At 40.8% G+C, this 16,627-nt stretch overlaps 1 protein-coding gene across 2 annotated transcripts in view; it reads left to right on the top strand.

Moving 5' to 3' along the window:
- FBN1 (fibrillin 1) overlaps positions 1 to 16,627 on the top strand; it is a 253,699-nt gene that overhangs the window by 98,925 nt on the left and 138,147 nt on the right. For both annotated transcript variants that reach the window (XM_079907012.1, XM_079907011.1), the window contains one exon: positions 15,604 to 15,801. In XM_079907012.1, coding sequence (XP_079763138.1) covers positions 15,604 to 15,801 — 198 coding nt within the window. The remainder of the gene's footprint in view (positions 1 to 15,603; positions 15,802 to 16,627) is intronic.

Here is a 16,627-nt window from a genome sequence, read left to right as displayed (position 1 = left end):
TTACGCACTTGACTTGCTTTGCTTAGTCATTTTTGCTCTCAATCTTTAAAATACGTGCTACATAAAAATTCGAGGAATGCAATATCTTATTCTTGGATCATTCGCTTATATATATGTTGAATGACAACAAAATTTATGTACTTGGTGTCTCAGTTAGAAATGAGTTTGTATGAAGTAATAGAAAACCTAACCAAGGTGGCTTAAACAAATTAGGGGTTAATTTTTCTTATGTCACAAATGGATTTGGAGGTATCAAAAATGTCATCAAAGGCTCTTTTTTTCTTTCTGCTTTACCACCCTTAGTGCATGGACTTTTGTCCTCATGATTGCAAGCTGGCTGATGGACTTACAGGCATCACATCTTTCTAAAAGGGTGAAAAGGATAAGGGACAAGGGGGCAGTCCAGATGAGTGTGTCTCATTTTATCAGAGAATGAAAAGCTTTCTTTGACACTCCACCCTGTAGGTCTCCTCTTGCATCTTCTTGACCAGGCCTGGGCACGTGTCCACTACTAGCTGGAAGGTGGCTAAGGAGAAAGTGATTGTGGATGGGGCTGGATCAGCTGTCCACCTGTGCCTTTTAACATGCACAGGGCAGGGCTTCACGAATCCAGGCTTGGACCTGATCTGCACGTCAGCCTTTCCTTTTGCTCTATTTTGCAAATCCCAGCAATTGTTCAAGAGAGGGGGCCAAGCAAGAGAGTAGAGATGACTTAAAACATATCTATCAGCTCTTCAAAACAGAAACAGATTAAAAGGTATACGTCCTGTCATCTGTGCATCAGCGGAATTATTATTTTTTTTTTGCGGTATGCGGACCTCTCACTGTTGTGGCCTCTCCCGTTGCGGAGCACAGGCTCCGGACGCGCAGGCTCAGTGGCCATGGCTCACGGGCCCAGCCGCTCCGTGGCATGTGGGATCTTCCCAGATCGGGGCACGAACCTGGGTCCCCTGCATTGGCAGGCGGACTCTCAACCACTGTGCCACAAGGGAAGCCCTCATTATCTGTTTTTAAGAGTAGCTGAAGAGATCAGCAGTCTGTAACCATGTTCTGTGTGGGAGAAAGGGAAGAGTAGAAGAACTAGGACCTTTGGTAGGTATTTTGCGTACACGGTTTGATTTATTACTCATGCAACCCCAGGCGGTAGAAGAAACTGATCTAAAGGCTGACTGTCCATTGATGATTTGAGACTTAGGGTACAAATCAAATATGATAGATTCAGGGAATCACACGTAGCAAATTATAGCTTGGGCAAAGGGGATGAAAGTGTAAATGATTATGGATTCGGAATAACTTGGAAGATACGGAATTTTCCATATGTATCCATTTAAAAGTACTCGCCTGCTTGTTATGTACCCAGAAACTAGTCTAGGCCCTGGGGATGCAAAGTTTAATGAGATAAAATATTTGTCCTTAAGGCTCACAGTCTGATAAGAGGTAGTTATATAAGTCAGCAATTACTATGGAATTTAATTAGTGCCACAGAGGGAGGAAGAGGAAAGTGGTCAGGGAAGACTTCCAGAAGGGCAGTTAGCTGGGAAAATAGGGGAGGCAGGGCATTCCAGGCAGAGGGAACAGCATTTGCAAAGGCATATGTATTGGAAACAGCACCATGAGTTGAGGAACTACATTTCGCTCAGTGTCACTAGAGAGGGACTGCACATAGGGGAGTGGCAAGAGACAAAACTGGGTAGGGACCGTTTTGCAAAGCACCTTAGGTTCCAACTTCAGTTAAGTTCACTCCCACAGGTTAGAAGAAAAGGGGATCTAGAGCAAGGCAATGACAGCTGGGCTACAGAGGAGGGGCAAATTCAGAAGCTGTTGGGATGGTAAAGTCTGCAGGGTTTGTCGGGATGGTTGAGTACGGGGTACGAGGGCTTCTGTGACACCCCCACCCCCAGGTTTGTGGACTGGGTGATCTGGGCTATGATGACAAGTATAGGAGGAGCAAGTCTGGTAGAAGAATGGGTTCCTGTCAGACACATCTTTCTACTCAACACTCTGCTCTTCTTGGGTGATGGAAACAATCTTCCCTCCCCAACCTGGTTGCTGCCGTCCTGACTCAGGCCAGCTGAAAGGCCACCAGGGCATCTGAATGGTCCATGGCTCAGCCACTTGAAGTCCATCAGACAGGTGGAGTGTCTGACTCAAGATCCACAGGAGATTAGTTGCTGAGCTGAGACTGAAAGGCAGGCCTCCTGACTGTTGAGGCTTACTGCCTTTTCAGTTCTACCCCCGTGTTGTAGTCCGCCTAAACAGGTGAGAGAAAATCACTCTTGCACTGCTGGTGGGAATGTGAATTGGTACAGCCACTATGGAGAACAGTATGGAGGTTCCTTAAAAAACTACAAATAGAACTACCATATGACCCAGCAATCCCACTACTGGGCATATACCCTGAGAAAACCATATTTCAGAAAGAGTCATGTACCAAAATGTTCATTGCAGCTCTATTTACAATAGCCTGGAGATGGAAACAACCTAAGTGTCCATCATCGGATGAATGGATAAAGAAGATGTGGCACATATATACAATGGAATATTACTCAGCCATAAAAAGAAACGAAACTGAGCTATTTGTGATGAGGTGGATAGACCTAGAGTCTGTCATACAGAGTGACGTAAGTCAGAAAGAGAAAGACAAATACCGTATGCTAACACATATATATGGAATTTAAGAAAAAAAATGTCATGAAGAACCTAGGGGTAAGACAGGAATAAAGACACAGACCTACTGGAGAACGGACTTGAGGATATGGGGAGGGGGAAGGGTGAGCCGTGACAAAGCGAGAGAGAGGCATGGACATATATACACTAACAAACGTAAGGTAGATAGCTAGTGGGAAGCAGCCTCATAGCACAGGGAGATCAGCTCGGTGCTTTGTGACCTTTGTGACCGCCTGGAGGGGTGGGAGGGAGACGCAAGAGGGAAGAGATATGGGAACATATGCATATGTATAACCGATTCACTTTGTTATAAAGCAGAAACTAACACACCATTGTAAAGCAATTATACTCCAATAAAGATGTAAAAAAAAAAATCATCAACAGTTGCCTGCTGCCATTTGGGGATAGGCAGCTAGAGCTTTGTGTGTTACGAGGAGTTAGCTACCGATTTATGTATGTCTGTGATAATTTTCCTGCAAGTTTCTCTGTTTCTCTGTGGCCCCCTTGCTGACAAGGACAGCTTGCTGAAGTGGTTTTGGTTTGGGCTTGTGTTGGGAGGGGTTTTGTATTTTCACTTTTCTTTGAGAATGTAAAGTTATATATTTTATAAAACTCAGATGAATCTGGACAAGTTATCAAAGTAGTGGCACACTCTTATGAATGCCTTTTTATTAAATAGTGCAGAGGCTCATTACCTTTTTTGACACTTTTAAGAATCTGGTGAAAAAGGTACAAATGCACACACTGTGTTGGGTGACGTCGGTTGGTGAAGCAACAAAACTAGCTTAACGAGGCAGAAAGGGAGATTTGTTATGAGGAACCAGGGTGTCCCAGGAACTCAAGGGCAGTGGTGCAGCAGGGCTTTTTTGAGGGCTGGGAGCAGCGGCCAAATCCTCTCTCACCTCTCCCTGGTGCCACATGGTCTCTGTCCTTGGTCCTCCCTACAGACCTGGTCCCTACTCCATGTAAATGGTCTGCTCCGTGCTGCTTCCAGTACATACTGGCCCACAGCTCTCGAGTAGCATCACCTGAGGTTCCAGCCCCTGTAAAGATTAAGACCAGCGCTCCTCCATCCCATTTCCAAATTTCTGGAAGAGAACATATGATTGGCCTGCTTGGACCTGGCACTCAGATACCAGGTTCACTTTGCCATGTCTCCAGGTCTACCATGTTGCTACGTGTGATTTACATCCAACTTCAGGGCACCTTTGGGTCTCCTGAGTCCCAAGTGTGATCTTCAAGTTAAGAACCCCAGACTAAGGAAATTCGAATGCTGACAGCCCAGCAGCACTACGTTTTAGCTGTAAAACTATTGTCGGAAGTGGAACATGCATTGGAGCAGAAGGTATTTGCACAGGCATAGAGCTTAAGAGCACTTGCTGTGTGCAGGAGTTGTGAATTTTGAATATCAGTAGTTAAATCCCAGGATGGTGAATATGATGTAGATTGAATTATAACACTCTCCAAGGTCGTGGATATTATATCCCTAACTTTTACCCTGAAAGGTTTGGAAATTCAATTTTAATTATTGTTAACATGCTTCGTAAATATCCAGGGGAATACAATATAGACCTGTTCATACATCCAGAGAGCCAAAATCTGGCTCAAGTTGTTTTTTCTTCCACAGTTGGAGAAAATTGTGGTGTTCGGCTTGCCTCTTGGGGCATGTTAAACCACTTTTAATGCTGTCTCTTATTATTTTCTAACCATATGCACTTTCCACACGTATCTAACTAACAGCCTGAGATGAAACCCCAATGTCTGGCCAAGCTGATGTAAATCTTTAGTAAGTGGTAAGAGAGCAGAGTAACACAGTGCCTCTTTAATGTTCAGACAGGACACGATTGAATAGTGGTAGACTTCGTAGTCTCAGGCACAACTTTAGATTTTTTTACCAGTTCTATAGAGTGGACGTTTCTGAGCCATACAGCATTCTCCCACTGGCTGCACTAGGCAGAACTTAGCTACAACTAGATTGGCCTATCTGCCTATATATTATAGTATTAATATTCAGCTCTTCAGATCTTGAACCTGGGATGTCTGGGACATAATTATTATAATGCTTCCAAAGAGCAGGATGCAATATTTGTAGAATTGCTATCCTGTGCTGTAAGAACAGTTATCACGTACAAACATATAAATGTCCCAGAACGTCAAAACTTGTATGTTACCAGTGACGCTGCCAAGAGGCCGCCATGATCGTCCAGTTAGTGACACATTCTCAGTCCGCGGGATAGATCTTAAAAATGGATGACTGTAAAGTCACAGCAAAAATGCAGTTCTGAGGCTCTCATGCTTTTAAGTCTTTGGTCTCTGCCATATTTGGATATCTGAGCACGCACAGATTTTCCTCAGGAATCTCCTTTTGTTGGTTAATTAAACCTACTGAGTGGGTTTTGGTCCTGCGGCCCCGCCCATCCTCTCAGCTTCGGTGCCTGTCTTCTACACGGTTCACTCACGTGTTCTGAGTAATGCTTGTTCTTTCTTCCAACTTGTCTGTCTTCAGTTGAGTTCAGCGCCAGACCCCGAGCTGGAAACAGTCTCAGGAATTTTTCATTCATCAGACATTTTCTTCCAAAGAAAAATTCTGAGAATAGGAGGGTCACCTTGAGAACTACTTGATAGTATTGTATATTAGCATAGTTCAGTGCTCTGTGTGTGTGTGTGTGTGTGTGTGTGTGTGTGTGTGAGTGTAGGGGTGGGAGAGGGAGAGAAGCAACCTAGGTATCACGTACCCATAAGCAAATGAACATTTGGTAAAAAGCCAATTTAGAAATAACACTTCCCAGCCAGTATATCTAAACTATCTTACTGTCGTTTATCTGTCTTGGTATTACAGAAAGCCCATATTTATATGAGGCACTTCTCAGTTGTGGTTAAGTGGCTGAACTTTTGTCCTTGCTTTAAGTTTTTCACCAGATCTCTGAGAATTGATAATATCACTGGAATGTGGTATGTATCTGTTTCCTGTAGAATGAACTTAGGGCTGGCAGCTAGAATGCTAGTGGTCTTGGATTCCCTTGCCCTGTCATTTCATAGAAGCAGCAGTGAAGTTCCCCTGGAGGAAATCCCACCCACCACGCCAGGATTCCGTCACATATTGTTGGTCTGAGCCGTGTGTACTTTACACTCAGGTTTCTGTGAGACTTGGCCAAACGTGTTCGAAGTATGAATTTCAACCCTAAAATTTATATATATAACTATCTGAATGTGATACGACTAAATGCTTGCTCACAAAGAGGAAGAAAAGGATGAGAAATTTCACGAAAAAGCTAAAATACACAGACCAAGACATAATTTCATTATACATAGGTTTTGTTTTGATAGCATTAAGATTGACAGAGAATACAGTTTTATGCAGAGCCAGCCTCATCGATTCAAATCACCTGTCCTTCACTGGGGACTTGATTGTGAAAATGTGAAGAACTTTTATACTAGTTATTGGTAGTTAGAGCCTAGTCTTCCCTCAGATTCTCCATTTCAGTAAGTGACTGGCCGTATATCCAGCTACTGAAGCCAGAAACCCAGGAGACATCCTTGTCTTTTCAGTTTCCCTCACCCTTCACATCCAATCCATCTTTCAGTTCTGTTGGTCCTGCCCCCGCCTCTCCCCCGCCACCCCCGCGGGGTGACTAAAGGACATCCCCCACCTGTTGGCTTCTCTCCATTTCTACACCACCACCTTCCTTTAGCCACTACTACGTTTCTTCTCATTTCCACTCTTGAACCTTCTAATCAGAGTTCTTTAAAACTAACACATTGTGTTTTCAGTGGCTTCCTGTTGAGTTTAGAGCCAAATCCAAACTCCTTACCGTGGCCTAGACTGTGCTGTGTAATCCAGTCCCTGCCTAATGTTCCAGTTTCACCGTGTGCCCCGTTCCCCTTCCTCTCTCAGCTCTGTGCACAGCGGCCTTCTCTCATTTCTAGAGAAGCCAGGCTACCTCCCAGCTGTCTCTGAAACCTGGAAAGCGCTTACTCTCATGTTCACAGCTTGTCTGCTCTCAGCCTTTAGGCCTCAGTTTAAATGTCACCTCCTCCAAGAAGTCTTCCCTGATAACCTTTACCAAGTCAGGTATCCGCAATTACTTTTTATCATGGCAGCATGCTTATTTCATTTGTAGACTAAATCACAACCTGAAATCTATAATTCTTTTTAATGTATTTACCCGTATTTGTTGACTTCCTCCCCCAAGCAGGTTTTAAACTCCATGTGGTCAGGGACTTTATCTCATGCTGCCCACTGATACAGCACAATTAATATTTGTTGAATGAATAAAGGATCCCTGATTACATGTTACAGTTGTAAAGTTTACTCATTGAGCCTGATCATTGAACTCAGAATGTCTGATTTTATTTTATGCAGTGGGATTTTTTTTTTATGGTGGTGAAATACATATACATAAAGTTTGCTCTTTTAGCCATTTTTAGGTGTGTGGTTCAGTGGCATTTTAAGTACATTCACATTGTGTGTAGCCATCACCACCATCCATCTCCAGAACTTTTTCATCTTCCCAAAGTGAAACTCTGAACCCATTAAACAATAACTCCTCACTCTTACCTCCTCCAGCCCCTGGCAACCACCATTCTACTTTTCCTCTATGAATTTGACTATTCTCGGTACTTAATATAAATGGAACTTGCAGTGGAATATTTCTAATCAATTTGTTTTTATTATCCCTGTACTAACATAGGGCTTTACCTTCCAAATATGAAAATCTCATTTATCATAAAAATCTTCCAATTTTAATGATAAAACATTCTATTAGGATACTTCGGAAATTTAATTCATTGTTCGTAGAACTTATATTTGGAACTTAAGCAGTATTACAGGGCACTTTTGAGATATATGAGTTGATCTAAGAAGATGTTGGTCCTGGAAATTTTTATATTGAATATCATTGATCATAGGGCCCTTTACTCTTATGTTGTTAATCTTGCTTTTGGATGGTAGAGAATGTTTTCTACTTCGTGGCTTTGAAGAAAATATAAAAGAACAAATAAATCAAATTGTTATATAATACTATTGTTTTTGTCTTGCTGTTCAATAGCTGATGCTCTGTGGTGAAACTGCAGTTTGGTTTAATGTGGCACTCATACAAGCCGTTTTAAAAGTGAATAAATCAGAGCCAGCTGGTTCTTTCAAGTTGAATTTGCAGACCATTAAAAATGAAGACACTCTCTGTGATTTTATTATCTTGATGGTAAATATATCGCCTAAACCAGAATGTGACTTTTATCCATCCCCCAACTATTTTGTTTTTTTCTAGTAAAAGTAGTTTAGAGATAACTCTGGGGGAAAATGGCAATCAGTAATGACTTGTAGGATGTACAGTGAGGGGATGAATAATGTCAGGTAAGTGATTATTTGGAAATGAGATATTCTCTTCCCTGAACAAGATTGCTTACTGTTTTCTTCATCATGGAGCAGAATAAAATGTGGTAATAATTTTCTGTAGTCGAATTGCTGACACACAAAATCGGGTCCGCAGCACTATGGCTTGGATTTTGGTGAATTGCTTAGTCTGTGTCTATTAGTCTATTAGATTAAATGCTATACAACAACTCACCTTGTTTCTGCAGTTTTTTAAAAAATTAATTAATTGATTGATTGATTGATTTTTGGCTGCATTTTGTCTTTGTTGCCACGCACAGGCTTTCTCTAGTTACAGTGAGCGGGGGCCACTCTTCGTTGCGGTGTGTGGGCTTCTCATTGTGGTGGCTTCTCTTGTGGAGCACGGGCTCTAGGCGTGCGGGCTTTGGTAGTTGTGGCGCGTAGGCTCTAGAGTGTAGGCTCAGTAGTTGTGGCTCACGGTCTTAGCTGCCCTGTGGCATGTGGGATCTTCCCCGACCAGGACTAGAACCCATGTCCCCTGCGTTGGCAGGTGGATTCCTAACTACCGCGCCACCAGGGAAGTCCCTGTTTCTGCAGTTTTGAATGATATTTATATTAAAGTTTGTATGGCAATACTTTAAACTTATGAATTAAAGAAGTTGAAAGACAGAGGAAAACATTAACACAGAAATAGTGTTGTGCTTATTCCTATGCTTTATTTCTAAAGTACTTTAAAAAAAATTAGTTATATACAATTAAGCTGTACCGCAGATACAGTTGCTTAAAGTAAACATTTTGCATAGTGTAGTTTAGAAAAATTTGCCAAAAGGTCATATTCTTTAAATAACATTGTGTAGACCATGTTTAACAGGCAGTCTTGCATGCAGTATTTCATAGAAACATATGGATTGGAAATTAGATTCAAAATTTATTGTGTCATTAAAAAAAAAAAAACAGCTTGAATGAAATAGGAGATGCACTATTGCATAGTACAAGTAGCCCTGAAAGGAATTCCCATCCCTCCCCAAGAACTTTTACTATGAAAAATTTCAGACCTACATTAAAGTTGAAATAATAATATAAAGTATACCCACATACCTTCTACCTATGCTAAATATTTAACATTTTCCCACTTTTACACACATAATACTCTGTATGTATATATGTGTATATATATATTTGTGTATAATATACTAATATATGTATATATTATATGTCTAGTTATCTACATGTTATATATAATTTATGTATATTTAATTTGTATATATTTAATATACATTATATATTTAATTATATATAATATATAATGTACAATATAATTTATAATACATATTACATAAGTATGTATTATTATATATGTATGGTAATTATATATTGTGTATATATTTGTATATATATATTTATGGTCTGTTTCGCTAAATGATTTGAAAATTAAATTGAATACATCATGGCACTCCACCTCTAAACAATAAGGCTATCTCGTATATAACTGTAATACCATGATCATGTCTAAGAGAACAATAATTCCACAATATCATCTAATATCCAGCCCATATAAAATTTCCCCAGTTGTCTCTTTTTGAAACAGTGTCCAACTGAGTTTTGGTTATTATATCTTTTTAATCTAAAATAATAACTCTACCTTCTTTTTCTGTGTATGAGGGGTCATTTACTTTTGGAAAAGTTCAGGCCAGTTGCCGTTGAAAATCACACAGGCTGAGTTTTCTGATTGCTTCCTTGTGGTGTTATTTATCTTGTTCTTCTATCCCTGTATGCCCTCTTGACTGGAAGCTTGGTCAAGAAGCTTGATATAAGCTTCTATTTTTGGCCTAAACTTAGATAATGTTTAGTACTGTGTATTTCATCATATCAGCGGCTGTGTGGAAAGATTTCAGCGTGGTCTGCAGTAGTGCAATTCTGGAGGAAATTAAGAGTTAACTTTTGGCGTTACTGATGGTAAGTTTGATCAATGTCTTTGGATCCTGCTTGGAGAATCCCCCTGGAATTTTACTCAAGTACCAGCTCCCACACTGGACAGGGAAGCTGGAAGTGGGAGATCATGGTAGTGGAGTGATGCCATGTATGTAAATGTGCTTTGTGACACTGGGAAGGGAGAGCTTGGAAATGTGAATTCCGTTGACTATTAGGACAGTGGAGTAGTTGGTGTTTAGCCTTCTTAAATTTTGATTCGTTGTTTGGTTTAGTGAGCTTGGGGTCAAAATAATTAATAAAGAATATGATAAAGTGCCTCATAGTCAATCAACACTATGGAAATGAATACTACTTTGTTGTGATTAGAATGTCTGTCCTGGTTGAAAGATACTGAGTTCTGTTGAGTGGCAATGATCCCAGCTTATGGGCTCTCTCACATTTCTAAGGTTAGACTTTCAGGTGAGCATTCAGCTATCTTGCAAACACTTTGCAAACTCACTTTGGGGGCTTTTACAAAATGTGGATGCCCCGCCACCATGCCCCATCTACTGAATCACATTCCAAGAGGGAGGCATACGGGAGGACAGGGGTGAGACCCAGGCATCAGTATTTTGCACAACATCCCTAGGTGATTTGGTTATGTCCTAAGGGTAAGAATGATTGGAGTAAGAAGAAACAGCAGCAATTATGAGACTGATTACGATCGTGGAACTTCTTTGCTTTCATTTTGCTCAGACCAAAAGTTCTCTGACCTCCTTCCTCAAAAGGTTGTATTGAAATTCCACACGTTAGGAGCTTAATGTGTCCCAGGCTAAACTACCTGGAAGGAAGAAGCATGCTGTGACCCTCTCTATCATAGATAAGTTGATATCTCATTGTTTTGTTTGTAATTTTTATGAAAAGATGGATTTAAAATAATTGGAGCCTAGTGCCCAAAATTATATCCTTGTGCCTTCCCTGCAGTTTGTGGTTTAGTGACTGGGTAGGAGTGACAAGAATTCATTGTACTACAGTTCTTTTTCTGTGAATGATGCATTTGCTTCAGGGGGAAGTCTGATTGCAAATGAAAGTGAAGTAACGCCACAGGTCAGAGCATCTGAGCTGCAGGGCTGGGAAGGAGCTGAGGATTAGAGGCTGCAGATATACATTGGTTAGATCCCAAGCCTTGAGGCCAAATCTGTTGGGACTGGGGAACAATCCTTGAGCCTAACCACTCATAATGGGAACATGTAGATGCAGAATTTCCCATGAACCAGCCACACTAGAGTAAGCCAGTTAAAAACAATTAAAATTGCATTTTAATGTTAGAAAGTCTTGGCCTATTGCCCTAGTTCATGGAGGTCTTATAAGGAAGTGATTGTAGAGCAACTTGTGAACAAAAAGTGTTTTTAATACGATATTTTATTTGCATGAGGAATAATGATTTACGTTGAGGGAATGAGTCAGATATTATCCAAGCATTGAATTAAGCACATTCCCTGTCTAGAGCTGGGACTGTCTGAAAAAGAGTATGTAAATTTAGCCTAGTATCACGTAAGTGCTATGGGAATAATTGTAAATAATTGGATTATTAGTAAGGAATTGGGAGTGTGGGCAGATTTTTTCTGTGGTTGGAGTATTGGACTAAAAACAGCATAACTTTGGCAATCTAAATGAAGCACAGGACGAAAAGCACATGCTGCCGAATCGGAATGACATTTGAAAACCACGTTAATACAGCATTTACCTTCCAAAGCATTTTTAGATCCAATTCTGTTTCATCCAGATTATGCCTCTCCCTCTGCAATCAGCCATTTTTGTTGAAAATTTGACTCTACAAATCCACTTATGTCCACTTACTAAGCTGCATGATCAAATGAGCTGGTTCTTCTCTTTGTCTGTAGTGATAAGGATCTAGTGTGGAAATGTGTTAAGTCCGTAGATTCTGTTACACATGCTCAAACTATTTGCCAGATATTTAGTGTATGTAGTAAAGATGGATCCCTATGGGCTCCAGAGATGCCTAATGAATATTGTCAGAATTAACAAGTGCTCTTTCTATTCCATGTGTTTCATATTGAAATGAGGGCAAAAAGTTGTTGACCCTGGAAAAGTCTTAGGGTTATTTTTTCTTCTGATGCAAACCTTCCAATGAGGAATTCATGTCTGAAGTCATGAATCAGTGTTAGATAGGACTGACTCAGATTTTCCTAGCGTTTTCTAGTGGACCTTGATTTTGCTGGTGTCACTCGCAAAACACTGTATTTGCATGTACCTGGAATCTTTGCAATCCTCGTATGTAAGATAATTCCATGGAGTATCTTGGCAAAATGAAGAGGAAAAACAAATCCAAGCAGTGTTGAAAACTGCAAACTAAAATTCATGTTCCATTATGTTTTTTAAAGATTGAAAAATGGCATACCAACAAGAGTCTATTTGATTAAAGTATTTGCATTTGTCTCAGTAAGTCAAGAGGAAAATAGGAAATAAACCTAAATTTACTTCCTCGTTACCTAACATGGAAGGTTTTATTTATTTTTTGAATGAAAGATTATGTTGCTGTGATCTTTCTAGTCTCAAATATAAGATGTATATAGTCGTAAAAATCTTGATGGCTGTTGCATGAGATTAAATGATTGAATAATTTATGATAAAACTTGATGGAAAATTATGCAGCAATTAAAGCCGTGTGTTAGAATAGTATTTACATGGGAAAATGCTTTCGGCGATGTTAAGTAAAAAAAACAGCAGGATTCAAAATTGAATATTTGATATAATTCCCATTTAGTGATAAAAAATAAAACACACATGTATAATTATGTAGGATAATATAACTGATATGTTATCAGACTTTCTTTAAGTGCAATTACATGTGATTTTTATTTTCTTATTTATATGGTACTGCCTTTTCCTAATTGTCTGAAATAGTTATTTTCCAATCAGAGAGAGGGGTGGGATAGGGAGACGCAAGAGGGAGGAGATATGGGGATATATGTATAGGTATAGCTGATTCACTTTGTTTTAAAGCAGAAACTAACACACCATTGTAAAGCAATTATACTCCGATAAAGATGTTAAAAAAATTATAATATGAAAGAAACCATCTATCAGAGAAGTATTTAATAAATGCCCCTAAGTACTATTTGGAAGAACTGAGCCAAAGAAAGAATGATGACTACAGCATTTGACTTTGTTCAGGCAGTTACTGTGTTTAGGAGCGACTTGGTTGCACACCACCATGGTGCCGAGTGACTTTTTCTTTATTGACAGACTGAAATGAGGGCAGAGATTTTACTCAACAGCTCAAGCATTTAATTTTTGTGTCCTTGTTTGAATACAGTAACTATGGAAGACGATAGCAGATTTTGAATAGATCTGGCATATTATGAAGAATATTAAAATACACTTAGAATTTGATAATATAAAAGTAAAATGCAATCAGCGTAAAAAAATGCAGAAACAAAGTAAAAAGACAATAATAAAGTAAAGAAGTATCAGGAGATAGGGCTGGAAAGTTGGGCCAGAGAATGTAGAGACACCAGGAGAGCAAAGGTCTAAGGTTGGTTTTCTGGAAAGATAATGCTGTTTGTGTTTCTGTACCGGTTACACAATTTTTGGCCTACTTGCATATTCTGTACTAGTATTTTCTTAATATTTTTCTTTTTTTTGTGGTACGCGGGCCTCTCACTGTGTGGCCTCTCCCGTTGCGGAGCACAGGCTCCGGACGCGCAGGCTCAGTGGCCATGGCTCACGGGCCCAGCCGCTCCACGGCATGTGGGATCTTCCCGGACTGGGGCACGAACCCATGTCCCCTGCATCAGCAGGCGGACTCTCAACCACTGCGCCACCAGGGAGGCCCTATTTTTCTTTAAATTGAATTAGAAGGTTTTTTTTATTCATTCTCATCATAGCAAACATCTATGAAATTATGAGTCTGTCAGGTTTGTACTTTTTAATAATAATTCAAATTGAAATTAATACATGACTATTAAAAGAAGACAATCTAAGGTCGTCTTGCATCCCATCATAGCACACTTTGGTAAGCACTGGCATGGAGAGAGGGAGATGTGGAGATGAGGACTTCATGTTTGGACCATTGTGTCCATCTCTCAAGTGCTGCCGTAATTTGGGCCTAATCCTCTTGCTGTGCTTGACTGGGTGAAGCTTTGTCTTTGGAATTTCTTGGAAGGCTCATCTTCCAGCACAGGCATTAGGGCAGTGCCATTGACCACAGGTGGCTGACTCATTCCAGCAAGGAGGAAGGGAGAGTGAGGAAGAACATTTAGTGATGGGGAGCAGATGGGATCGTAATTGCAACAGAGAGACAGGAGGAGGGGATACGCAGGATAGTGGGACACAAGCTGGGAAGAGTCAGCTATTGCCCAAATGTTGTCATGGTTCAGCCTGTTCACTCTTGTGGGTGCTGTGATAAAGAGTTGTCCTTAGCGAATTGCATATCCTGACTCATGAGGTACTTGGAGAAAGAAAGAAGAACATCAAAATGAAAGTATAGCCCGGTGGTTTCATTAGCACACCCAGTGATTTTCATATACCTGTAGAATTCAGTGGTGAAAGGAACTTACCGGGGTCATTTAGTCCATCCCTAGACTCATAGGAAGCACTCTTATCTGTGCACTTCCAGAAATGACACGAGGAAGCGTGCGGTGCTGGTGGTGGATAGGAGCCCACGAGTCTTGCCACGGCCCAGCCTCCCTTATCAGCCAAGGCCGCTGTAGAACAGAAAGGGTTATTATGGCCCAGATTTCTCCCACGGGGAGGCTGGGGACAGCTTGGCTTTGGTCCTCACTACATCTTAATCTTTCTTGTTTGCTGGCTGCCGAATCCAGATTGACTTTCTCCCTTTACAAAAAAAAAAAAAAAAAAGGAGACAGATTTTGTACTGGTGAGACTACTTGGAAATGGAACTTCTCCTGTGGTGGTCTTAGCTTATCCCTGTTTGCTTGAAGATGATCCTTTTGCCCAAGGGATACAGTGATTTCAGATCAGTGCCCTCACTCTTTAAATACCTGATGTCTTTTGCATATCTAACATTTCTGCTTGTGGTTTTTTGTTTTGAATGGGGTTGGTTTGTTTGTTTTTGGCTTGCTTGGTTTGTTGTATTTGAAATAAGGTGGACCCAATCCAAAAGAAACAAGTAACCATTTCCCTTTTTCAAGAAACTGCAGAGAAGAAGGTGCCATGACTTGCCTCGTTGCAAGTTTTGAAATTCTTTGCTTTCTCCAACCTAAATAATAATAGACTGTAAACTCTATGAGGGCAGGGATTTGGGATCTTTGAATCACTGAAGCACCTATATCAAGCATAGGGGCTGATTCATAATAGTCACTGATACAGTTTCTTAAGTGAATGAATGTGTAAATAATATGATTATGTCATGTTTGGATAGCATGTCACGGTTGTAAAGTATTTTCCATTAGCTCATCTGATCCTGACAACAGTATCTTCAAAGTGGATAGGAACTAGTGTTTTTATCCTCATTTTCGTAGGTGAGGTAAATGGGGCTCAGAGGCGGAAGGGTCTGCCCAAGGCTCCACACGGAGTCGGTGATGTGCGGTTCTATTCCTGAAGACCATTTCGCAACTTGGAGTCCAGGAAGACAGGCCCAGCTGTTCTTCCGCATGATAGTTCCTGCTTTTCTGGACTTTCATGGAATTCTCCTTCTTTATTTTCAGATTACAGGACAGGCCCGTGTTTTACTGTGATCAGCAACCAGATGTGCCAGGGACAGCTCAGCGGGATTGTCTGTACAAAAACACTCTGCTGTGCCACGGTCGGCCGCGCCTGGGGCCACCCCTGTGAGATGTGCCCAGCCCAGCCCCACCCCTGTCGGCGCGGCTTCATTCCAAATATCCGCACAGGAGCTTGTCAAGGTAAACCCCGGGCCGATGGAGTTATTAATGGATTCATCTTATTTGCTCTGGAGAGCCATTCTCCAGTGAAGTTGGAGAGAATGGAAAAGTAGTGTCAGAGGCATAGCTTCACGATTTCGCTGACGGCATGATATCCAACTTAGGCATTAGGAGCGTGGCTCCGGAGACAGCAGCTGGTCCCCCTGGATTTTTCCTTGCCAGTGGTTTCCCCCTCCGTCCCCAAACGTGTTTCCCGGGGGTGGTATGATTCTGTTTAGAGCAATGCTGTATGTTAGAGCAATGCTGTGTACAAACACAAAGCAAAATTTGTGAATAAGGTAGTTTGTTTTTCTTAATTTTTTCCCCCTTCATTTGAAATTGCTGGAGTTCCTCTGTCTCATGGATTGTACTTAGTTGACCTGAGGAAAATTGTTCCTCTCTCCATTTTACATGCTACATTATGGAGTTTTTTCTGTTTTTTTTTTTTTTTACAAGTCAGAAATAAATTAGGATTTGTTTCACAGTTTTAAATATCCCCAGATGTTGCCTGCTTGCTTCTTCTCCTGCCTCCCATGGAAGCCCTTACTCTGTTTTTGGCTTTTACTCCTGTCCTTCCAGCTGTACAAATTCTTTTATTGTCTGGATGTCTGGCAGGAAATAGGAGGAAGTGAACAGAGGCAGCTCCACACTAAACTGATGGGACTGAAAACTCCCAGGCTGTATCTGTTTCCTTTAGACATCTTCAGTGCTTTTTTAGCAAGTTGCAGTGTTTAGAGAAAATTCAAGGTATGCTTTTCTGAGGCAAATAGATACTAGTTCGATTTTGTTCTGTATGTTAATTCTAAGG

The sequence above is a fragment of the Stenella coeruleoalba genome (assembly GCF_951394435.1).
Source record: "Stenella coeruleoalba genome assembly, chromosome: 2".
NCBI classification, from domain to species: Eukaryota; Metazoa; Chordata; class Mammalia; order Artiodactyla; family Delphinidae; genus Stenella; species Stenella coeruleoalba.
This window is presented reverse-complemented; position numbering and strand designations above follow the sequence as displayed.